This window comes from Festucalex cinctus, chromosome 8, assembly GCF_051991245.1.
Source record: "Festucalex cinctus isolate MCC-2025b chromosome 8, RoL_Fcin_1.0, whole genome shotgun sequence".
In the NCBI taxonomy this organism is placed as follows: domain Eukaryota; kingdom Metazoa; phylum Chordata; class Actinopteri; order Syngnathiformes; family Syngnathidae; genus Festucalex; species Festucalex cinctus.
This window is the reverse complement of record NC_135418.1, coordinates 27,631,889-27,657,192: the sequence shown is the minus strand read 5'-3', so window position 1 is coordinate 27,657,192 and position 25,304 is coordinate 27,631,889. Positions and strand designations below refer to the sequence as shown.

Genomic DNA, 25,304 nt, shown 5'->3' with positions numbered 1-25,304 from the left:
ACCAGCTGGCGAGCATGCGCGTCGGTTTGCAGTCGAGGGGAAATGTTGCTTCGGCCCGTCCCGTCTCGCGTCAGCTGAAAAGTGCGGGGATCGGGGAGGAGGGCTCGCCTTGTGGCTTCGTCCTTCCTGCCTTCCTGCCTGGCTGGCCCCCCTGCATCGAATTTGGACGGCTGCGTATTTGTCGATGCGCATCTAGTGGACGGGCGCCGTAACGTAACGTAACGTAACGTACGTGACGTGACGTGACGTGACGTGACGTGACGTGACGTGACCGGGACACAGTTTAACTATTAACCTGCACCCGGCCATCGATGTGAGCGTACTTAAAAGGCGTGCACGCCAGCATCCGTGCCTCAGCCCGGAGCGCGTGAACAGGGAGGAAGGATCGGAAGGAAGGAAAGGATACATGCGGTCAGCTCCGACCGAGCCTCAACCCGGGTCGTGTACGGACCACGGACACAAAAAGGTAAGCGCTGCATGTGAGATTCATGTTTTAAACGTTGACTGTTGCGCAATATTGCACCTGGCGGAATGTGTCATGCGCAGACACTTTTTTTTTTTTTGGGTATCGGCGATTTATTCCAACACTTAGTTCCATGTTTGTACCGGCGCGAACGAGTTAACTCGGCATGCTTATGTTTGTGTCAGTTGACTTTCTCTCCCAAGCCGGCGGTGGTTGGGAACAGAAAGCCATCCTGGCCTTGACGAAATGAGCCGAAGAAAAGGAACAAGGAGGGGGGGCTGGTCTATTCAAGTCCTGACCAGGGAGCACTAATTTACGCCTTTGCCATGTTGGGTTCGCCTGGTGTTGGTCCGGACTACTAAACAGGATGGTTTCAGCAGGGATGAACGCGAATTTAGGACGATGTCGCAACATACGAGCGGAGGAAATCTGCGTCAAGTCAAGACTGTAAGCAAAAGCTGACTTGACTTGAGAATGAAATGTTTGTTTATTTGTTGCTGTGTCGTAATACATTCGTGTCAGGTGTTTAGGGCACCTGCTGGCTTTCGAGGTGGCAAAACCTAATTCAAAGTGAAGGTATGGATGTAAAACAAAAAGAAAGAAAAAGACGTGCAAAAGTTAAAAAGCTATCCAGTGTTAGCTCAACGTTACAACTGATGCTGTGAACTTGGCAACGTTTTGTTTTGGTGCTAAATTAGCTTATAACACCCAACAGATTAGTTGTTTAATTTTTGTGTGCCAAAAGCCACAATTTTTCAATCTGGCACAAGACAAACATTTGGCAACCATAATCATTGGAGCAGACATGTTGTCTGCAAGCCAAGGATGGGGAAGGAATATCTTGCTTCTCCGGATCTGATGCTCCATGTTGCTTCACATTTCTCCATGTCGCTGCTGTTCCTTTGTAGGCTACTTTATATATAGGCCTATTCATAACTGTAGACTGTCTGTCAACCATGGTTGACCTATAACCTCTGTGGGTTTTTTTTTTTTTTGTGGGTTTTTTTTTTTTTTTTTTTTTTTAACACTGTCATAATCCATGGAGGGTGAAAAAGTAAAAAATCAATTTTGATTATGACTGGAAAGTAAAGGTGACTACTTTCAAATATAGGGAGTAAAAGTAAAAAGTAATAAAACAAATACTTGAGTGCATAGTTAGAAAAAATTGATGTACTATGTTCATACTTTGTAATCTGTTACTTTCCACTCTGGGATTTCAAATGCAATTTATTTAGTACTTAGTAGCTTACTAACATTATTGTTGGAAATTTGGGATTTTGTTTGTGAGGCCATTAGCAGATAGGAATAATAATAGAAACATCAATTTTAATCATGTAATTGACACAAAAATTCTGAGTTGTAATTTTGTTTTTTGTTTTTTTTACTTTGTTTTTATTTATTTATTTATCTATATTTATGGCTGTGTTTATTTAGAAAAGCATGGAAAATTGGTCTTACCTGGCAAAGATTTTTTATGTATTTAATAATAATAAAAAATAATAATAATACATACATACATGCATGCATGCATATATAGATACATACAAATGTAATGAACATTAACCAATGGAAATTTTTAATAGTGGTTCAACAGGTTAAACAAACAAACAAACAAACAAACAAACAGGCCTGCATGGACAGAAACGATGGCACCCTTAACGTTTGTTGCACAACCTTTTGGAGCACTGATTGCAGTCACATGACTTTTGTAACTTTGAATGAGACTTCAGCAACTGTCAGCAGGTGATTTTGCCCACTCTTCAGGAGCAAACTGCTCCACTCGTCTGACTTTGAGGGGTGTTTTCTCTCGACGGCATGTTTCAGCTCCTTCCAGATGTCCATCCATCCATTTTCTCGACCGCTTATTCCTCACAAGGGTCGCGGGGGCTGCTGGTGCCTATCTCAGCTGGCTCTGGGCAGTAGGCAGGGGACACCCTGGACTGGTTGCCAGCCAATCGCAGGGCACACAGAGACAAACAACCATCCACACTCACAAGCACACCTAGGGACAATTCGGAGCGCCCAGTTAACCTGCCATGCATGTCTTTGGAATGTGGGAGGAGACCGGAGTACCCGGAGAAGACCCACGCGGGCACGGGGAGAACATGCAAACTCCACCCAGGAAGGCCGCCAAATGTAAATCCATCCATCCATCCATCCATTTTCTTGACCGCTTATTCCTCACAAGGGTCACGGGGGGTGCTGGCGCCTATCTCAGCTGGCTCTGGGCAGTAGGCAGGGGACACCCTGGACTGGTTGCCAGCCAATCGCAGGGCACACAGAGACAAACAACCATCCACACTCACAAACACACCTAGGGACAATTTGGAGCGCCCAATTAACCTGCCATGCATGTCTTTGGAATGTGGGAGGAGACCGGAGTACCCGGAGAAGACCCACGCGGGCACGGGGAGAACATGCAAACTCCACCCAGGAAGGTCCGATCCTGGACTCGAACCGGAGACCTCAGAACTGGGAGGCGGACATGCTAACCACTCGACCACCGTGCCGCCCTCCAAATGTAAATCCAACATACAATTAATTATTTTTTTTAGTGCATCATAAGTTGGATGACAACACTTGAAGGCACCACTCTAAATCATTCCTCGATTTCTGTGTTCACCTTTTTCACCTGATTCACCTTGAACTGGTCTGGTCGTACTTCTAATCAATTGATATGTTCTTCCTCCCATGCAGTTTATGGTCCACTCTCTAAGAAGTCCCTTTCGGCGGATGGTAATTCAACCCTCGAGCTGCAGACCTTTAAATATCTCGAGTTGAAAAGACCTTTCCAGCAGCCACGTGGTGTAAGGTGAGACCTCGCCCAGACCGTTACAGCGACCAGTCGACTGTGGTCAGTGGACTGAGAGCAAGACGAGCCTGCATTGCGATCGAGGCGACTTTAGACGTTTGACTTTTTATATTAACTTCAGAAGAATATAAGAAAAAAAGGACTATTGACCAAATGCGGTTATGGTGGTGAGTGCCTCCGCCAGGTCACTTAACTAGTATGCGTTTTTCTTTTTCTTGCCAGCCCACACAGAGCCGCTTGCATTGAATGGAGAACATACTCATCCTGCTCCCAAAACACCGACAGGATCACAGACTGTGCAGACAAACGGATGCATGTGCTTTGCTGCCATTTTTCCCCCCCGCAGAGTAATAATTTCCCTTTGGCCTTTTTTTTTTTTTTTAATAATGATCATCACCCCCTGTCTGCCTTTTTAATGGGATAAACCACTTTGAGCGATCAGGATCAAAACCAGGTCAGGCGGTCCGGCGACTCCCTCAAAAAAGCGTGTCGGCAAAACCCAAAAGTCGATATTTTCTCGCTACGCCCGTCGTCTCGCAAAGGCTTCCGCATGGTACTTTGGTCGAAAGAACAAGACAAACTGCCCGACATCAACATGTCCTCCGGGGCCGTTGAGACGACGACGACGAAGAAGGAGGGCGGGCCCCTCGCGCCGGCCTTCCTCAACTCCAACTCCGCCGTCCACCCGGTGATCCTCACGCAGGGACGCGAGGAAGGCGGCGCGGAAATCGAGCTGAAGGAGGTGACGACCTTCGCGGAGATGGCCGACGGAAGCGCGGAGAACGAAGAGAGGTTGGAGATCGTGGCGGTGATGGACTGCCGGGCCAACGCCAAAGGTCAGCGCGAGGAGGACGCCCTGTTGGAGAACGCCAGCCAGAACGAGAGCGACGACACCAGCAATGACCAGAGCCCCGAACCGCCGGCGCCACTCAAAGAGACCTCCTTCTCCATCGGCCTGCAGGTGGTTGTCCCCTTCCTGCTGGCCGGGTTCGGGACGGTGGCGGCTGGGATGGTGCTCGACATCGTCCAGGTGAGCAACGAGCACACGATGCAACACTCACAATTCACAGATGCCTTGTCGTAAAAATAATCATAGGTCGGAGTTAATCCCAAGCAGAACCGGTTCTACAGCAAACCGAGCGTACTAAAACTCACAATGGAACGGAATGTCACTCAAGCATTTCAACCAGCTGGTTAATGGTGGAATGTGTCGTGTTAAATACATCCTTTGGGGAATGCCCGTCCATTTTAAAACAACAAACTGATAATGATGAGATAATGATCGAATAATTGCTTTTTCTGGTTAAATCATTGTGGTTTTTGTCGTTCTACTCATGAATTACTTCTTTTTTTGCGCTAAAGTGGAAGTCAACCGTAAAATATTTCTTATATGTGACCTCACTAGTCTAAACACGACATTCTGATTAATATTACATTTGTGAAATATGAGTTACGCAGCATAATCCAGCCGTTTTTCTCCATCTCAGGGGGCGGCCATTTTGCCACTTGCTGTCGACTGAAGATGACATCACAGTTATTCAGTCCTCAGCCAATCACAGTGCACCTGTTTTCTGAAGCTGAGCTGTGGTTGACTGTTACTTTGAGACCTGTGCAACTGTGATGTCATCTTCAGTCGACAGCAAGTGGCAAAATGGCCGCCCCCCGAGATGGATATAAACGGCTGGATTTTGCTGCGTAACTCATATTCCACAAATGTAATATTAATCAGAATGTCATGTTTACAGCAGAAACAACAAACATTGCTATATTATCACTGTTGTATTTCTTTTTCTGGTTAAATCACTGTAATTTTTGTCATTCTCCTCATAAATTACTTCTTTTTTGTGTTCAAGTGGAAGTCAACCTTAAATATTTCTTGACAGCAATATGTTATATGTGACCTCACTAGTCTAAACATTACATTTGTGAAATAAGAGTTACGCAGCAAAATCCAGCCGTTTTTATCCATCTCGGGGCGTCCATTTTGCCACTTGCTTTCGACTGAAGATGACATCACAGTTATTCAGGCCTCAGCCAATGACTAATCACAGCGCATCTGTTATTACACCAGAGATTGAATTAATAACAACAATAATGATAAATAAGAATTCAATCAATCAATAAATAAGGTTATTACACCAGAGATTGAATTAATAATAATAATAATAATAATGAGAAAAATAAAAAAATTAAAAAAAAATTCAATCAATCAATAAATAAGGTTATTACACCGGAGATTTAATTAAATAAATTAAAGTACAGTAAAGTGCCATATTTGTGAAGTGAATGTTTGGCAGTCAAAGAGTTAAGGTCTAGAATAGAGAATTATAGTAGAAGAAAAGAAATTACAAAATATAGTGGCAATGTGAAAACGTTTACTCTCGCGGTATCCCAACGAATGTGGAATTCTGAGGTATGAGGTCAAACATTTTTTCATGCTGTCCCATGTTAGGCCCCATGCTGCTGTGGTGTCTTTGTTTTCCAAAACACAGGCTTGATGCGCCGTTGCTTAACGACTTGCTTGTTTCTGCCGTCGTTAGAAGTCTCGTTCGGAGGCAACGATAACCTTGACAGCCGCGAGTCGTCCCTTGCAGCTATCTTACTGTGTAATTCCCTCTCCACGACGCTGTGAAACGCTAGCTCAGCTAATCCCCCCCGCGTCCTTGTAAGGAGGGCGATTGCGCGTAACCCGCTCGCTCTTTTGGATACTCGTACGTTAATCCGCGGGTCTTTTCCAAGTGTGACCTTTTAATGTTAAGTCACTTTGATTTTCGACAGCGCGCGCACACGCAGAGTTTCTGGCGCCATTCCCACTCGCGGCTGGCCCAGAAAACGACCGTCCAAACGGGTGTGGAGATGTCTGCATAGCTGCGCTCAGTCACTTGGCAGTTGGACTGGCCTAAAAGCGTCCGTCTCCTCGCTCCCATGGCAAGGAACTCGCCGCTGAGGTTATACCGGGTTATATATGGGCTCGAAAGGTCGCGCGGTGCAAATCTTCTTGGGAATGGCGATTGTTGAAGGCCAGATCAACATTTGCTGAAAGTTGGTTTCAACTCTTCTCGCAATTGGAGAGGAGAGCGAGGGAACCCCCCCGAGCGAAGCGACCGGTATATTTGGGAACTGGAGTCGATCCCAGCTAATTTTGGGTGGCTTGGACTGGTTGCCTGTGTTTATTCACTACACTATATATGAGGGGGACTAAAATACCATCTTAAAGGGCAGGAAAGATTTCTTTTTTCTTTTCTTTTTTTTCCTCATTTCTAATTTAATTTAATTTTGTTGTTTTTTTAATGTAGTTATAATTTGTTTTCAGGGTGGTTTTGTTAGTTTTTATTAGTTTTAGTTATTTAACAAATGCTTAGTTTTAGTTTAGTTTTTGTTAGTTTCAGTATTAGTTTTTAAAAGAAACGTGTATTACTTGTTGCGCAATATTGAAAAAATACCATAGGAGTGACGTCATCTGAAGGTGCTTTTCTATTGGCTGCTGCTAGATGACATTACTTCTGTTAATATAGTGTTTTGTTTTGTTTTTGTTTGTTTGTTTTTTAATCGTGTATTACTTGTGCGCAATATTCAAAATACACCATGGGAGCGGCGTTATCTGAAGGTGCTTTTCTATTGGCTGCTGCGAGATGACATCACTTCTGTGTGACACACTTTCAAATGTCCTTATTCTGGTTAATATAAAAACAATAAATATACATAAAAATCACAATTAAAATCATCCCCAAAGGCTCGTGCGTTAAAATAATTACCAAAGAGATGAAAACAAAGGACATTTTTGCTATAATTGTGGTTAGTTTTAGTTAGTTTTGTTAACATAAAATGTAGTTTCAGTTTGTTTTCGTTTTTTTTTTTTTTTTTTAAAGCATTTAAGCATTTAAAAACTAAATACAATACATTGATTAAATAAAATAAAATTCTCCTACACGTTAGCATGTGTGATGTTACTGACTGAGGATCTGTAAGCTTTATTTTTTATGTAGCCTAAGTAAATATATTTTGTTTATTTTTGATAAGTGTGGTGTTTAAGAAGTGCACATGATCACGTTTCATGAAACGTGACGCTGCATCTGTTGCATCTGTTGAAGTGGTAAAGCCACAGATTTGTTTGCAATATTGTTGTAATCTGTAACAGCTTGGTTTTATTTTTATTTTTTTTATTTGTACATGGAGATATACAATAACTCGTTGGTGTGGGACTGTGTGTTGAAGTTTCAAAGCTTGGAAAGATTTTACGCTGTCATGAGCCTTGGCTAATCTTTTACTTTGACCAGGATTTTCTCTGCTAGAGTTGGAGCAGGTTTTTTTTTTTTTTTTTTTTTTTCGACTCCCAACTCCAACATCCACAACATAAATTCCTTTCAGACTTTGTCGTCTATGGCTGCCCAAAGACAGAGTAATAATTTATAATCGATTTTAAGGGCAAGCGGTATATAAAATGGAGGAATGGATGGGTCGTATTTTGCAGAACTGCTACTGAGCGGTGTCATGGCTACCTAAAGCTCCTTTTCCACTATGTGGTATCAACTCAGGTTGTTGTGTATTCGCGACTGGCTCTGTACCACTTTCTAATTCAGATACGACAAAGTACAGTTTTATGCCTGAGCAACTAACGTTCCAAGCGGTCTGGACCGACAGTACTTGTGATTTAAGCTACTGGTTGCTCAGTGGTCAAGCTGATTTGTCGTCTTTGTGGCCTGAGTCTTCACAAATCAAGCATTAACATTTGAAGTTAGCGAGCAATAAACAGCAATAATAAATAAGCAGCAATAAACCCACATGCTAACGTTAGCATGTCTGCAGGTAGTGCTTTGGTATAAATATAAATATATAATATTTTGCTACGTTCTCACCAAATCCGAAAAGGCGAACTGGAACACTTCCTTCGCGAGTTTTTTTGGAACAATTGCTGCTCATTCGCGCTTTTGTGCGCACCGGAGCGGAGGAGGCGTGTCCCTTGGTGAACAAGGAAGTGGAGCATTTTAGCGAGTCAACAAAAAGTGAGCACCGGCAACTACTTTCATGGCCGACATGCACGTGATAATGCTAAATGCTATCTTGGTTGACGGTTCAACAATGCTCGTCAATGCACTCAGCATTATCCAGCCTTTTTTGCTCCGTCCCGGCAGCTATTGGAAGCTGGTTGTGCCGTTTACCTTCTGCCGGTCACACATTGCAACATTGGGAATAATATACGGCTGGAAAGCTCAGCTTGCGCGGTCTAACCGGCGACTGGCAACCATGGTGGATTGTAGGGCTACATTTCACATTTTTTAGTTGGATGCGGATGCGAATGAGGACGCAAACGTTGATTTGGAATTGAATAGGAATGACTTTGACAGTTAAATGATCTTTTAACGGGTTTATGAATCACTTTGAGATTGACGGGATAAAACAGGTTTGCCAAATTTGCCAGGACCCAAGGCTCAAAACCAGGACTGTTTGTTGTAGCTTCATCTTCGCTAATGCTAAGCTAGTTCTTCTCTAAGGTGCCAGTGCCCAAGTTTGAAAAGTCCCTTTCGTTTGTTGCAAACAACTAGATGTTAAAGCAGCTAATTATTCCTGTTGCTACGACGATGTTTTAAACACATACAGACACCCGCAAACTACTTCCGGGTTAGGCGGCGTACGTTGCTTCCACACATGTGCAATCGCCACGTGAAGAAGATCCCATTCAAATTGACATTGTCTTGAATGGAGAATTATGAACCGGCGTTCGTTCACAACGGCCAATACGCTACTTAATTGGAGTCACCACTGATTCTCCGTTGTGAAGGTCGTAAACAGACGTGATGTTTCACCTTTTTTGTGCGTTTGTGTAAGTGCTGCGTAATGAACTCGATAACTCATCAGTGGGGCCGTGTCCAAACTGTATCTTCTGTTACTGTAGCAAAACGCAACTGACACCGCTTGCTGAGGTCTCGGTGACGGCGCCCAGTTGCGTCAACATTGCGTGCCTCGAGGTTCAGCTGCCGAATAAAGCGATCACAAATGGAATCGTGTTACTTAACTCTGGAAGGGATCGCGTAGCAGAACTCCTATCGGTCTGTACACTGTCAAGTTCCTAGAACTGAAGAGGTGGCCATGAGGACTGAGGAGAGAGAGAGAGAGAGCTTATTTGGCCAAGAGCCAGTTTTCAATGGAGACAACAACATATATCGCCACAGGAGGACTGAAAGCGAGCTTGTGAGACAGAAGTAGAGTGAGATCGAGTAAGCCTTAAAAGCATGCGGCCGTGAAAGAGGAGAGGAGTGCTCACAGAGGTGCTCTCAAGGCTGCTGCTTTGGCAGATGGCAGGCAGCCAAGTCAAGGGACTTGGCTGAAAGCAGCTCTGCTTGACCCGACCACGGCAAAAAGGCAAAGTCACAAGTAGTGTAACTACTAGTCTTTCAGTGCCACACCTAGGAATACAAAAAAAAAAAAGGGAATACAGAGCTTTGGCAGCACCTCTTACCAGTCTTCTCTTGTATTTACGGTAGGATCAATCCATTGAGTCGAAAGATCTCTTTCCAAAGGAGACCTAACAAATAGTGGCAGAAATCCACTTTTGAAATCAACGGAAACAGTTCACAAAATACACGGTTCTCTTCGAATCTCTCGGTTCTCTTTTTGTTGTGATATACAACTCTTCGACTCTTAGAAAAATCGACCGGACGACCATAGCGATTTCCAATTTCCGTATTTTCCGCACTATAAGGTGCGCCTAAAAGCCTTCAATTTTTTCAAAAGCTGACCATGCGCCTTATAATCCAGTGCGCCTTATATACGGATCAATATTGAGCCGCAACAGGTCTCGCTGTCAAGACGCTATCGGTGACCCTGCACGATCGGTGACGCTCATGCGCAGAAGATCCCGCCATCTTGGATCGCTAGCTAATACTAATACTAATACTTTCCCTCAGAGAAAATAATAAAACAGCTGTTTACTCATTTTGGGTGTGAATGAAGTTGTCAGTAATCTATTAATGAAGTTTGACTGACCTATCTGACTGTTTTGTTGGGCGGGAAGACGAACCGAACTGAACCTGTTGAACCGATCGCATACAATATATAAATATACATAACATAGAGTAGTTGTGCCTGGGTTGTGTAATGTGCTGTTGACTATCGTATGTTGACCGTATACATTGTGATCATTTCAGCATTGGACTGTGTTTACGGAGGTCTCAGAGGTCTTCATCCTTGTTCCTGCACTACTGGGCCTCAAAGGCAACCTGGAGATGACGCTGGCCTCCAGACTTTCCACAGCGGTAAGTCATGTTTGCCTGTTGCCTTCGTTTTACAGTTCTTATTGATTCTGTGGCTACTCATTGTTTTTGGTCAAGAGTTGCCCAATTCCATCACCTGGCACATCCTAAAAGTGTCAGTGTCATTAAAGGCAAATTGCTCATGAGGTCACAGGTCATATTGACAGAGGAACCTGCAATTTCAGCCAAACTGATAGCAACATTCCTTTCGATCGTTTTACCTGAATGTTTCAACTCAACCTGGTCTCCCAATATGGTTTGATGTTGTTGCTGACGTTTTCTTGTACGTTTAAGCTGGTATTTTCATCATCTGGCTTGCCTCTGACCATTTGTAAAATGGTCCCGACGACAATGCCATTGACGATTATAGATGATTTTAAGTTTTGCCTGAGCAGAATTCAAACTTGAGTCAGTTTGTCTTGTTTAGGTGTGCAACGGAGGGGCGGATGTTAGCGTTAGCAAACCAGAACCTGTCAAGTGTAAACACAAGCTAGCGCCGGTGTAGCTCCGTCCCAGGTGCAAATATTGAACAGTTTTACGATGATATGCCCGCTGGCACCAGTTAAACTCGCAAGGCCCAAAATGAATATCCCGTGCGCCTGTTCTAAAAATAGCTCACCAGTGATGGGGTCAATGTGATTTGCTTGCAATCTTATAGAGGTGATCATTTGGAAAATGTGAATATTGGTGGAGATTATGAGAGAGAGAAAAAATATTGCATGCTGATTTTTGTTTCCTAATTATCATAAGGGGGAAAAAAAGGGGGAAAATGTATCTAAAGATTTATGAATTATATTCAACCTATATTCAATTCTGTTGTTTAATGCCCGCTACCTTATATGTATCTTTCAGCAAGTGCAAGTTATCCATGCAATGGGCACTAACACATCCACATAAAATCATAGAGGCTGACCTTTGAACTTTGTACTAATAACAATCTGTGCGGTCCGTTACCTCTTTGGTTAGGAGGATATTATGCCCATGATTTCGTTTATTATTTGCCTGAAAGGGGGTGGGGAAAAGAAAACCTATTTAATACCACCCCCCAAAAGCAATTTGAAAGGTGGACTCGTCAGACCACAGCACACTTTCCACTTTGCGTCAGTCCATCTATTACTATTATTATTATTATTATTATTGTTGTTGTTGTTGTTGTTATTACTGTCCATTTTACATGTCAAGGGGTGATTGGCCTTCCAGTATTGCAGCCGATCCCGAAAGTCGAAAGAGAATTAGGGCCGATTTGCAGCGAAGCAGACCAATCCTCACATTCTTTCCACTCGTGTGTGGGGGGGAAACAAGTGACAACGCTGATTAGCTCGGGGCCCAACTGACCTGGCCCAAATGACTCCCATTTCACCAGTAAGCCGTTCTTTCTAGCAAAAGGGAGATTTCAACTTTTCTGTGACATTTTGAATATGACAATGTTGATTAAAGTGTGCTGGCTTTTATCGTTGCGGTGTGATTGCTGAGTCAGCCAACAGCTACTGCTAAGATATAAGGGTACAGAAGCGTATTGCATCCATCCATCCATCCATCCATCCATCCATTTTCTAAACTGCTTACTCCTCACAAGGGTCACGTGGGTGCTGGAGCCTATCCCAGCCGGCTTCGGGCAGTAGGCAGGGTACGGAAAAATATTTTTAAAAAAATTAAAAAATCCTGTTTTCCCTGAGGTTTTTTTTTTGTGTATTTTTTTTTCTATTTTTCTGTATATATTTTTTTCTGTTTGACTGCATATTTTTTTCTGTTAAAAAAAATTCTGAAAAGATATTCAAAATAACAGGAGGGAAAATTACTGAACAAAAACAATTATTCCGAAAAACGGGGGAAACAAAAAATACACACAAAAAAAAAATCCGAAAAACAGAGCAGCAGCTTCTGTTTTTAAGAGTAATTTTATTTTATTACTATTATTTTTTTAAACCTCTGAACCCCAAGTTACCTGTTGCAGACTCGCTTATGGTGGACACGAGTAATTATTATTTTCTCTTTTTTGTTTTTTTCTTACTTATTTTTTCCACAGTTTTAAAAAAAATATTCAGTAAAACAGAAAAAAAATATTCAGAAAAATTGAGAATTAAATTTAAAAAATTACACAAAAAAACAAAGCTCCCCCCAAAAAAATTAGTAAGAAAAACAGATTTTTATTTTATTTTATTTTTTTCAAGTGAATGCTTCCGTAATTAGGCAAACATTTGTTGAAAGAAATAAACGTGAGCGTGTCATACATAAATAATCTAACACATATTTACAGCTGTTGTTTGATTAGTTTCCTTCAGCAAAACAAAACCGAACAACATGACATCGGATGTGTGACATCTGAAGTCTGAATCATGCTTCGCTCTTGCTTTTTTTTAGCCATTGGCCAAAGATTTAAAGCATAAAAATGATCTAAGCGTCAATCCTTCCCAAATTGGGCCAGAGTTGGCAGCTTGTCTTGAGACATTACTGTCAGCGCTTTTTTGGTTGACCCCATCTGGACTACGTCTCTTTCCGTGTCGCTGCTAATGAAGAGATTAAAAACTACTGTAAGTTTCCCCGATGCGCTCCTGTTTGGAAAAAAAACCAATGTAGTGGGGGTCAGCTGTCTGATTTTTCGGATTCATTTTTCTGCGTCTGCATCTTGTACCTATAAAGAGATTATTATTATTATTATTTCCGTGAAACAGTATTTTTTATTCACTGTGATGTGGATTTTGGATTGCATTTGCAAAACAGTTTTTTGTTTTGTGCTGGAAAATACTTCATAGTGTGACACAAATCATGAGTAAGAAAATCCATCCATCCATCCATCCATTTTCTGAACCGCTTGCTCCTCACAAGGGTTGCTGGAGCCTATCCAAGCTGGCCTATGGGCAGTAGGCGGGGTACACCCTGAACTGGTTGCCAACCAATTGCAGCAATAAAATGCAGTAATACAAAAATAAATCGATTTTCAGTTAATTGGTAGTCCGCAATGCTCTCTGACAATATTTGCTTTTTTGTTGTTATCAGTCCAACTTAAACTTTGCTATCAACGTGCACGGTCGTTTGCCCCTTCTTGAATGTTACAGCAGGCGGGCTCCATCCACATGCATGTTTACATGGCCCTGATAGCCTCGTGTGCTCTCACACAAAGTTAAACTGACATCCAAACCTTCGCACAGATTGACATTGGCATGTCACTGAGGTCTTTTCAATTGACATCAAGTTTTAGTATTTGCTGGCTTTAGTATTTGTAGTGTTTTAACCTGAAGATTTCTTGCTCTCAAATCCTCTTAGTTGCAGTTTTAGTAGCATGTATTCACTTTAACAGCAACATATTGTTTCTCGGACGTAACGCAAGGACGTATCCTTTTCGAGCTGCGGCCATTCAAACAACATTTCTCCATTTTTCGACCGCTGTCTCTTGCCATAGCGGCGCGATGGTTAGTGCTGTCAGCTCGCAGCAGGAAGGTTTTGGGTTCAAACCTGCCCGCTGGGGCCTTTCAGAGTGGAGTTTACATGTGCTCGACGTGCCTGCATGGGTTCGCTCTTTCTCCCACAGACCAAAAACATGCACGTTTTGACAGGCTGGTTCCACTCTCAAATAAGCTGAATGTATAAAATGTCCACTTCTCCGTGTCTGTGTTTTGCCAAGTGACAAATATGCAGAATAGGTTAATCTGGATGGATAGTGAAATAACAAATATACCGACACAGAAATTCACCTCATTGGCGGCACACGACATACAGTACACTCTAAAAATATGTGGGTCAAAAATAACCCAAATTTTGTCAAGAATGCACCAACCCAACATTTTGGGTTAAATAACTCAAAATGTTGGGTCAAATGAAATTATTAACCCAAAAAGCAACCCAGTGTTTGGTGTTGTTTTCTGGGTTAATCATGTGACCCATCTTTTTGGGGTCATTTATTCACTCATTCACTCCCAGCCATTTTCACTGATGCAACCCCCTTTGCTCCAGCCTGTTTTACTGGATTTTGACTGATTTTGCAAGGCCCACAGAATATTGTGTTCTATTGCTATAACAACATGGAACCTACCAAAAGCAAAAAGTACATTTGTATCTATTTCCGTTTTGCAGCAATTATCATTAGAATATAGCTAAGTTTCAGCATTATTCACATGTTCTCTTATACACTGCTGCCACCTGCTGGCCATTGTTTTGTAACAACTACCATTGCTTTAAGCGACCATGTCATGTCAGAACCCTCATCAAAGCCTAGTGTATGCTCCAGCATAAAACAAAAAGCATAAAAGGGTCATGCAAGGGTTATGGTACTGTCATGACTAGGGTTATGCAAGGGTTATGTTTACTGTCATGACTAGGGTCTTGCAAGGGTTATGTTTACTGTCATGACTAGGGTCATGCAAGGGTTATGTTTACTGTGTTGACTAGGGTCATGCAAGGGTTATGTTTACTGTGTTGACTAAGGTCATGCAAGGGGTATGTTTACTGTGTTGACTAGGGTCATGCAAGGGGTATGTTTACTGTCATGACTAGGATCATGCAAGGGTTATGTTTACTGTCATGACTAGGGTCATGCAAGGGTTATGTTTTTACTGTCATGACTAGGGTCATGCAAGGGTTACGTTTGGGCCATGCAAGCGTTATGTTTGGGTCATGACCGTGTGGTCAATTGTCTGTTTTGAACTGAGGTCAAGAGTCTGCTTTGAACTGATGTAAACAGCATCTGGTTTCAACTGGTAAGATGCAATGTGATATCAGAAGCTTATGTGATGTCAAGAATCTTTAATCTATTCACATGTCTAGCCACAGCCAATCAGATCGACTCGCTGTCTATATAAGCCTGTCTGAGAAGTATGTGTTTTTGTCGGATTATTACCTCTGTTCATCTGTGCCACTCCACGGCGTAGCGTCTCGTGATTATTGATACAGTCGAGTTGTTTCTCGTCTAGTCAAGTTTGTTCTACGTCTCTCAATGTTATGCGAATAAAGAGTTAATATCTTATTTGTGCCTGCGTGTTCGGAATCCAACCCCAGAACATAACATTTTGTGTGTGTGTGTGTTTGATGAAAGAGAGGAGATGACCTAAGTGTCGTCGGCTTGAGCGCAGGGGATCAGAGATCAGAGCATCTTTGTGCAGAAAACTGATCTTCTATTGTTCCAACGGGGCCAAGAGGCAACGGCGGCGTGCGCAAACACATTTCATGCGCGAGCGAGCCAGAACTAACTCGATGTGCTCTGCTTTGTCTTTCAGGCTAATATTGGTCTGATGGACACAACCAAGGACATGTGGAACATGATCATGGGGAACTTGGCTCTCATCCAGGTATCAGAAACATCACGTCAATGAAGTCCCTTGATTATTGGTTTATAAATGTTGACTGGTTCTGTTATTTTTTTTTAATTAGTTTTAGTTATTTAATAAATGCTTAGTTTTAGTTTAGTTTTAGATAGTTTCAGTATTAGTTTTAGTTTAGTTTTTTTTTAAGTGTATTACTAATTATTACTACCTTAGTATGACTAATATTAAAAAGAAAAAGAAAGGGAAAAAAAACACCATGGGAGTGACATCATCTGAAGGTGCTGTTCTATTGGCTGCTGCTAGATGACATCACTTCTGTGTGACACATTTTCAAATGGCCTTATTCCGGTTAATATCAAAAATAAATCTACCTAAAAATCACATTTAAAATCATCCCCAAAGGCTCATGCATTAAATGAATTACCAAAGACTAAAACGAAGGACATTTTTGAAATAATTATGGTTAGTTTTTAGTTATTTTTGTAAACATAAAAAAGTAGTTTCAGTTACTTTTTTTTTTTTAAGCATTTTTGTTTTTATTTTATTTTGTTAATGAAATTTTTTTTTAATTTTTTTATTATTATTATTATTATTATTATTATTATTGTTATTATTATTATTATTTTTTAGTTTTAGTTAACTAAAATAACCTTGATTGAAAGTGACAATATGGTCATCGGATTACTGTTTCTATGGATGTACTAGATGTGAGCCTTTACATTGATTTTTTATAATAAATGGATGAACATCATATTTGGCTGAATAATTCTATTGTACCAAAGTGGGTCATTTTTTTTTTTTTTTTTTTTTTTTTACCCATGACCTTTTTTGAAAACTTGATTACGTGTCAACTAAATGATTTATTGCGGACGATTGTTGATGTCGATCAGATGGACAAACGGATGCAGCAGCCTCTCGGACGTAACGTTCGGAGAGCCAAACCGTCTCAAAGCAATTATCCGGCGCTCAGATACCGTATGTCAACCATTTTGGACGTTTCGTGCGCACGTGTTCAGGTCCAGGCCACCGTGGTGGGGTTCCTGGCCTCCATCGCTGCTGTGATCTTCGGTTGGATTCCCGAGGGCCACTTCAGGCTGGGCCACGCGGTGCTGCTTTGCGCCTCCAGCGTCGCCACGGCCTTCATTGCCTCGCTGCTGCTCGGTATGAAATTTGCACCTCAGCATTGCTTATAACGTTTGGATTCATGACTACTCGTGTACATTTGGGAACCATTTTTGGGGTTTTATTTATATTTCAGCTAAGGTGGATTTGAGGCAAGAGGCAAAAGCAGGATTTGACTCAATTGTTTATTCTAATCAATTTAATTATTTATCACCTACAAAAAGGGTGTTTTGTCACAAATACAGATTTTGCTATCTTCTAGGTCAGTGGTTCTCAAATGGGGGTACGCAAGACTTTGAAATCAATTTAAGAAGCAGCATCCATGCATTAAAAAAAAAAAAAAACCTTTAAATAATACTTAAATTATGTAAATATTTCAGGGAAATTTACGTTAATAAAATGAATTTTATATTCAGTAGGCTATTAAATTTCATTGTTCTAAAAACACAGACTCCTCGAGCCAGAATGGTTTGACCTAAACTGTCATTTGCCATCTAGGATTCACCTGTCAATCTTTTGAAAATTGTAGTTAAAATTAAGTTAATGATTTTTTATTTTTTTTTATTTTTTTTTAGAATAGATCTTTACTATTATCCCAAAGGAGGTCACTTTAATGGTGATGCTTTTTTGTGCACAAATCTTTATATTGAGTTAATTATTTCCTTTAAAAATAATGTTGTTGTTTTTTTGTTTTTTTTTTGTCTTTTGATTTCCAAATAGTTCATAACAGACCACTGTTCAAATGAAGTGCCAAAGTTTAAAAGTGATACTTGACTCATTGGGACAACATCATTTCATCAACAAAGACTCATAAGATAAAATTTCAAAAGTCAAACATTAAAAAAAAAAAAAAAAAAAAAAAATTTAAAACATTAATTTAGGAAATCAAAACCTTGTATTTTTCATATAAAAGCTGAAACGTCGGCGACCCGCTGACCGTTTGACGTGTCCACGTTTGGCCCCAACAGGACTCATCATGATCGGCGTGATCATCGCATCCAGGAAAGTGGGCATCAACCCGGATAACGTGGCCACGCCCATTGCTGCTAGCTTAGGAGACCTGATCACCTTGTCGCTACTGGCCGGCATCTCGACGGGGCTGTACAAGGAACTTGGTAACAAACAAAACAAAATCTATCCTTCCCTCCTTCCTCTCTTTAGTTTTTTACACGTATTTGCACGCACGCACACGCACGCACGCAAAAAAAAACCCCAAAAAACGCACGTTGAACATACTGGACTAACACGGTTAATGGAAATGAAAGCCGACGAGCTGAATTGCACAGCTTAGTGAAGGTGTCTCGAATGTTGAATGAGGTGCGAAAGAAACAGGATCAACGATTGCTCAACTATTTGCCTTCATTGTTGGCCGAGTCGCCGCCGCGCCCATTCTTACCACGCTATCCCTCCCGTTCCATCATCCGCAGCTGACAGGACAAACACGGCACACCTCGTGGAACAATCACAACGTTGTGAGCCGACTGAGGTGTCACCTCTTATCTTTTGTACTTGCGAGATGTTTTGACGTTAATTTCACACAGACAAAGACGCATCCTGCTTTCAAGGAATGACAACACTTGTTCTCGCTGTGCCGAAATAGCGAGTTGGGCTGGACTACAAATTGCAAATCGTGACGTCGGGATGCCGACGTTCAACTCAATTATATTTATCGTGCGCTTTCAAACAACCACTGCTGTGTTTTGTTTGAAGATGCAATCCAGAGGCAGCAGATGCAACAAAAACAGCAGAGGCCCCAAATTGGAACCCTGTTGAACGCCATACGTTCCGTTATAGATTTAAACTCACATTGCACATATTCGTCTGACCACTTTCATATTTGCTCGACTGCGGCTCACCTATTTTCTGGGTTTGGTCAGCAAACTGAGCCGTGATTGGTCGTTACCTACTTTGTCAGCACAGGTGATGTCATCTTCAGTCGACAGCAAGTGGAAAAATTTGTTTTGTATATGGAAAATAATGAAGTTATAAAATTAATTCTGGACAAAATATTAAAGGCATACTTGAGACTCATTGACCTATTTTTAGCAGTTAAAAGTTCATATTTTGTCTATAATTAATGTGGTAACTTCATTATTTTTCATGTACAATTAATACCTTTAGAAACTAGTTTTTCTACTTGCTGTCGACTGATGATGACATCACCTGTGCTGAGGAAGTAGGTAACGACCAATCACGGCTCAGTTTACTGACCAAACCCAGAAAACAGGTGAGCCGTGATTGGCCATTGCCTACTTCCTCATCACAGATGATGTCATCTTCAGTCGACAGCAAGTGGAATTTGTTTTTTTTTGTACATGAAAAATAGTTAATTTATAGAATTAATTCTGGACAAAGTATTAAAGGCATACTTGAGACTCATTGAGCTATTTTTAGCAGTTAAAAGTTCATATTTTGTCTATAAATTAATGTGGTAACTTCATTATTTTTCATGTACAGTTAATACCTTTAGAAAGTAGTGTTTCTACTTGCAGTCCACTGATGATGACATCACCTGTGCAAACCCAGGTTTTGGTCAGTAAACTGAGCCATGATTGGTCGTTACCTGCTTCCTTAGCACAGGTGATGTCATCATCAGTTGACAGCAAGTAGAAAAATTATTTTTTAAAGGTACTAATTGTGCATGAAAAATAATTACCACATTAATTATAGACAAAATGTTAACTTTTTACTATTGAAAATGGCTCAATGAGTCAAGTATCCCTTTAAAGGAATGGCATGACGTACCATCACAACCGCCACAAGTCGACTACTGAGTCCAAGCAATTTCATTGAATTGGTGGCTCCATATGAATGACAAAAAATGTGATCCTCACATGCAGAGTACAACGACTACGCCAACCCTCTGGTCTGCGCGGTGTTTGTGGCATTGTGTCCAATATGGGTGCTCATCGCCAGGAAGATCCCTTCCACCAGAGAAGTCCTCTACTCCGGATGGGAGCCCGTCATCATTGCGATGGCCATCAGCAGGTTGCTCACGCTAACGTCCTTTCCCCATATACTCGACTTTTATTGACGTCAAATTTATTACTGTTTTTTGTTATGGTTTACTGTTTCCAAATTAGACTTAGACTTGACTTTATTGATCCCTTTGGGATGGCTCCCTCTGGGAAATTTACATGTCCAGCAGCAATGAGAACAGATAATAAAATTAAAAAAGAATCCAATCAATCAATAAATGAGGTTATTACACCAGATTGAATTTTTATTAATAATAATAATAATAAAATGAAAATTCAATCAATAAATTATTATTATAATAAATTATCCGCAATGATTCTTAAATGTATTAATTTTTTGTTTCAGTGTCGGCGGTCTTATTCTCGACAAGACCGTTACCAACCCAAACTTTGCTGGGATGGCTGTCTTCACTCCAGTCATCAATGGTGAGGAGTCTGTTGACGACAATTTTTGATGTCTTCATAAACGATTTCTAGTTCTAATCTGCATCGTGCGAATGCGGAGTAATGCCGCATTCGAGGATCGGTCGGAAGTCGGATTTTTCCCAGTTGGCTTTTCCCATTTCTGACATGAAAGCATTCGAGGCGAAAGTAAACAAACAAAATGGCGGATTGTGATAAATTGTTTTTTATTTTGGTTCTTAAAAACACATTTTGACCTCATTTTGACTCACATTTTGAGTAAATAGTCGGTCAGTGAAATCGGGGTACTTTTTCCCGGCTTTGCAAGTGAGATTTCTGAGTACACACTTCCTGGTCCCACTTCCCATTTTCCTCGAATGCAGCAATAACAAAGACAGGGGGCGGAGCCAGGTCATGCGTTAAAGCGAGCCGTTACTCGATGCCACTTTAGTGACGATGGCCTCAATTTTTGTGTCACGCAAGCACATTTTCAGAAATATGCACATTTATTTTGACGTGTTTTAATCCAGAGTTTGTGTATAACAAAAATACCGTCATTCCATTTGTCAGGTGTGGGAGGTAACCTGGTTGCGGTTCAAGCCAGTCGAATCTCCACCTACCTGCACATGAACGGAATACCCATGGGGGAGCCCAACCCCATGCCCAGGAACAGGAAGTGCCCCACACCCTGCTCCACATTCTTCACCTCCAGTATGTTCTCGGTTATCTTATTAAGAAATTATTCATGGGAGTTTAAAGTACGAAAAAAAAATGTTTACTGTAATTAAATGTAGTAGAGTTGGAAACCAGCCACAACATTCGGTGACCCAAAATAGAATCAAATTAATACCATTCCATCAATATTGACGAATGGTTTGTCAATCCGTCAGTGACGGACTCCCATTTTGTGTACGATTGACAGGAAACTTAAAAAAAAAAAATGACGAACTAAGCATGTGACGCTGTTGAAGATGTAGAAAGAACACCGTTATCGTGATGGATACTAAATATTAATACGTAATTTTTGTGTCTGTAATGACCACATCCTGAAATGTAAATTTGACATGAAGTTTTTTGAATAAGTACTACGGACAGTGAATTTAAGGAATTAAAATCGAGGTACTGTATGTAGTTGCAGCGTAATCACGTTAGATGGCGCTGTGGGATTTGTGTACAGACGAAATGAGTCATAGAAGAAGACCTTCTGGGCCTCTGTAACTTATGAAATTGTCTTTTGTACGACAATTGAGGACCATAAACGGACGATTTATTTAACTCATTTTGAAGAAAAGATTGGTCAGAAAATCAAGAACATTTCATATTGAGGTAGATCTGAACGCAATATCTTGTTTGCATGTTAATTTAGGAAAATTGAGGAAAAGAACGTCAAGCTTTTGACACATTAATTAGGTCGTGTCAGGAAGCCAAATAAACGTGTGTGGTTCGCTTAAATTACATAAATTACCGTATTTTCCGCACTATAAGGCGCACCACATTATAAGTCAAACTCACCATGTGGTCATAAGCTGTCCAATCAGTGTATTAATATAAGAAGAAAACAAAGCAATTTTTTTTAAAAACTTGTACGGAACATATATTTGACGTCTATGGCGTATTAAACAATTGGAGTGTTCCTGTAGTCAAGTAACAAACATCCGCAATGTGGTCCGAGTGTTTATTAATGGCTCCTTTTCCCCGCAGCTGTGAACTCCCGTTCAGCGCGCGTGCTCTTCCTCCTGGTGGCGCCGGGTCACCTCGTCTTCCTCTACACCATCAACTCGCTGAGGGGGGGGCATACCACGCTAACCCCCGTCTTCATCACCTTCTACCTGGGGGCCGCACTGCTGCAGGTGAACTTGTGATTTCCGCTTAACACGCCAATTGTCACGTTTTAATTTTCATTTATTTATTTATTTTTTAAGCATATAGTTGTCGTCTTTCCTTTTGTTTGTGTTTTCTTATGTTTTCCTTGCGTCTCCCTTTTTTCCTCGTCAAGTTTATCATGTCCACCTGTGCTTGTCATCTCACTCTCTTGTGTCAGCCAATCAGCTCCCTCGGCCACATGTGTCTTGTCCAGGTGTCTCTCGTTGTCTCGTTAGATGCTGTGTATTTTAGTTTCCTGTTTCCGTTCAGTCTGCGTCAGGTTCATGTCACATGATGTCACGGCCGCGTTATGCCGGGTTCCATGTTTCTTTGTTTGTTTGATTCTTTGTTTCAAGTCCTGTTAATCGTCATGTTTGTTTTGGTTATTTTTGGACATTTATGTGTTTTTGTTTTTTCAAAGTATTTTGTTTGTCTTTTTGTTGTTTTGAAATGAACTCATTCACTCGCAGCCGTTTTCACAAAAGCAGCCCCCTTCGCTCCCGTTTTATTAGATTTTGACTGATTTTTGCATGGCCCACAGAATATTGTGTTCTATTGCTATAAAAGCATGGAGCCTACCAAAAGAAAGTTTAGAGTCTCTTCTTTAATCAGGAAAAAAAAATAAGTATTTTGGTACCTGTTTCTGTTTTGCAGCAATTAGCATTAGAATATCACTAAGCTTCATCAATCTTCACATTCCTGGTGAAAACACTGACAAAAAGAGCTTGTTGCAACATGACCCTGGCTGATCTCAAATACATTTTATTTTGTTTTTGTTTTTTTGTAATGACTACTACTGCTTTAAGCCACCTCTTCATGTCAGAAGCTGCATCACAGCCTTCTGTATGATCTTGCATTAAAAAAAATAAAATAAACATACATACAACATAACACACATTTGGAGAGAAGGTATTAAGAAACATGGGTTCCATGTTTTTATAGCAATATAGCACAATATTCTGTAGGCCTTGCAAAATTGATTTAAAATCCAGCAAAACACCCAGGAACGAAGGGGCTTACCTCTGTGAAAATGGCTGGGAGTCAATGAGTTAAACATAGAAGGGCCAAAACATGCCTTGTGAAAATTAAACTGCACAAGAAAAGAACTAGCCACTAGAGGGTGCTAGAACTGCACAAATGGAAATCAACTTGACTTTTTTTTAACAGACGTGCGGTTTTTAATATTGCTTTATCATGATATTTCCATTATTGTTACATCCCTTTTATTGGCCCACTTTTATCATTTTCAACAAGGAAAACATTCTGAAGTCGGTTTGAGTTGCCTTTGCCCCCGATGTGAACATTTTTATTGTTGTTGTTGTCTGGCAGGTGATGATCCTGCTCTACCTGGCGGACTGGATGGTCCACTGGATGTGGGGCCGAGGGATGGACCCCGACAACTTCTCCATCCCTTACCTGACGGCGCTCGGCGACCTTCTGGGAACCGGCTTCCTTGCCCTCTGCTTCCACATGCGCTTTTTCATCGGCGACAGGGACTCCAATTTGGGGAACTGATTGCGTTTCCCCTGCGGACGCCGATGACGGAAAAAAAGTGGATGTTTCCTGCGAAGGGGCTAATAATAATCCCTCGGTGGCTTCTGATTGAACTTGTAGTGCTCCAGTTTGCTGGATGCACGATGTAGACTGTTTCAATGTGGAAACATTGGAAACTATTTTGGTCTTATTCAGCCCCACTGACTTTTCTTTTTTTTTTTTTTTGCCTGATAAGAGTCGCCTGACTCTGTTATTGTTGTACGATTGTAAATGATGATTATTGTTGGTAAATAATCCGTTTGATGTAAATTGATATGAATTCTATTTTGAAAGGCTATTCCTCATTATTTTAAATGGGGGAAACTTGCCTTGAAATCCGTCTTTTTGCGTGATCATCTTGCAACAAATCCAAGAAAAAAAAAGAAGAAAAAAAAGCCTAACAAGCCAATATTGCATAATCACCAAGTGCTTTGTTTTAAATTCTCTGAAATCGATATGCAAATGTTTCATAGTGCTTTAGAAGAGTGCGTATGGCTACTATATTTTATGTTTTTTGTTTTTTTTTGTTTTCATCTCATGACAGCAGACTGAAGCTGTTTCACCATCAGACGCAACCAGGAATGGAACAATTTAAATCTCTTTCCCACGACGCAAGAAATTGTAGTTTAAAGTGAAAGTCAACCAAAAACGTTTCTGGACAATAATATGTTATATGTGACCTCACTCATCTAAACATGACATTCTGATTAATATTACATTGATGGAATAAGGCTTATGAAGCAAAATCCATCCATTTTTATCTATCTCGGGGGGGGGGGGGGGGGGGGGCGGCCATTTTGCCACTTGCTGTCGACTGAAGATGACATCACAGTTGCTCAGGCAACGACCAATCACAGCTCACCTGTTTCGTTTTGTTTTTTTTCTGAAGCTGCGCTGTGATTGGATGTTACCTCAGCAATTGTGATGTAATCTTCAGCCGACAGCATGTGTCAAAATGGCCGCCCCCATGAGATGGATAAAAACTAATGGATTTTGCTGCGTCACTCATATTCCAATATTAACCAGAATACCATATTTAGACTAGTGGGGGCTGCATAAAACATTTTGGGGGTTGACTTCCCCTTTAATTCCCGTCAGACATCGTGATGGCAAATTTATTTTTTTGGGTTCCCGTATCATTTATAAGTTGCCTTCATTACTGGGGCCCGCTGCATCGAATTAAACGGCACCAAAGATTCACCATCAGTCCTCATCGAACCAATTTGGAAATCACTGGAAGGTCACATACAACTGCACAAAGATTTTGTGTGTTTTTCAGCTTTTTTTTTTTTTATTTTTTTTTTTTTTATTTTTTTATTTTTTTTAAAGTTATCTTTATAAATGTTGTGGTACATGAAGATTTTCCAAGAAAGCATTTAATTGAAGTGAGTTATTTTTAAAAGGGTTAACATTTTCGTTTTCTGTCTGGTTACACTAAATGAGAACAAGAAAATAAAGTCATAATATCAATGACAAAGTTTTGATGGACGAATTAAGCTTCATGAAACAACTTGTGATATTCTTTGACTCCTCTAACATGGCACTCTCAAAAGAAGCAGCGGAAATTTAATGTCTGCTGCACCATTCTTATCTTTAAACCAAGGGCGCCATCTAGAGGAGTGA

General features: G+C 40.9%; 1 protein-coding gene across 2 annotated transcripts; it reads left to right on the top strand.

Annotated features, from left to right (window-relative positions):
• The first annotated feature begins 273 nt into the window (after window positions 1-273).
• On the top strand, window positions 274-24,451 carry slc41a1 (solute carrier family 41 member 1). Of its 2 annotated transcripts, none has more exons than XM_077529602.1 (12): window positions 274-466; window positions 3,161-3,275; window positions 3,498-4,305; window positions 10,421-10,528; window positions 15,736-15,807; window positions 16,800-16,944; window positions 17,874-18,020; window positions 19,746-19,893; window positions 20,230-20,309; window positions 20,856-20,996; window positions 21,987-22,135; window positions 23,478-24,451. In XM_077529602.1, the coding sequence occupies exons 3-12, from the start codon at window positions 3,826-3,828 to the stop codon at window positions 23,661-23,663; spliced, it is 1,656 nt and encodes a 551-aa protein (XP_077385728.1). In that variant the 5' UTR covers window positions 274-466; window positions 3,161-3,275; window positions 3,498-3,825; the 3' UTR covers window positions 23,664-24,451. The 2 variants fall into 2 exon arrangements, with proteins under 2 accessions (XP_077385728.1, XP_077385729.1); XM_077529603.1 differs by lacking the exon at window positions 274-466 and adding an exon at window positions 562-910.
• Window positions 24,452-25,304: the final 853 nt, after the last annotated feature.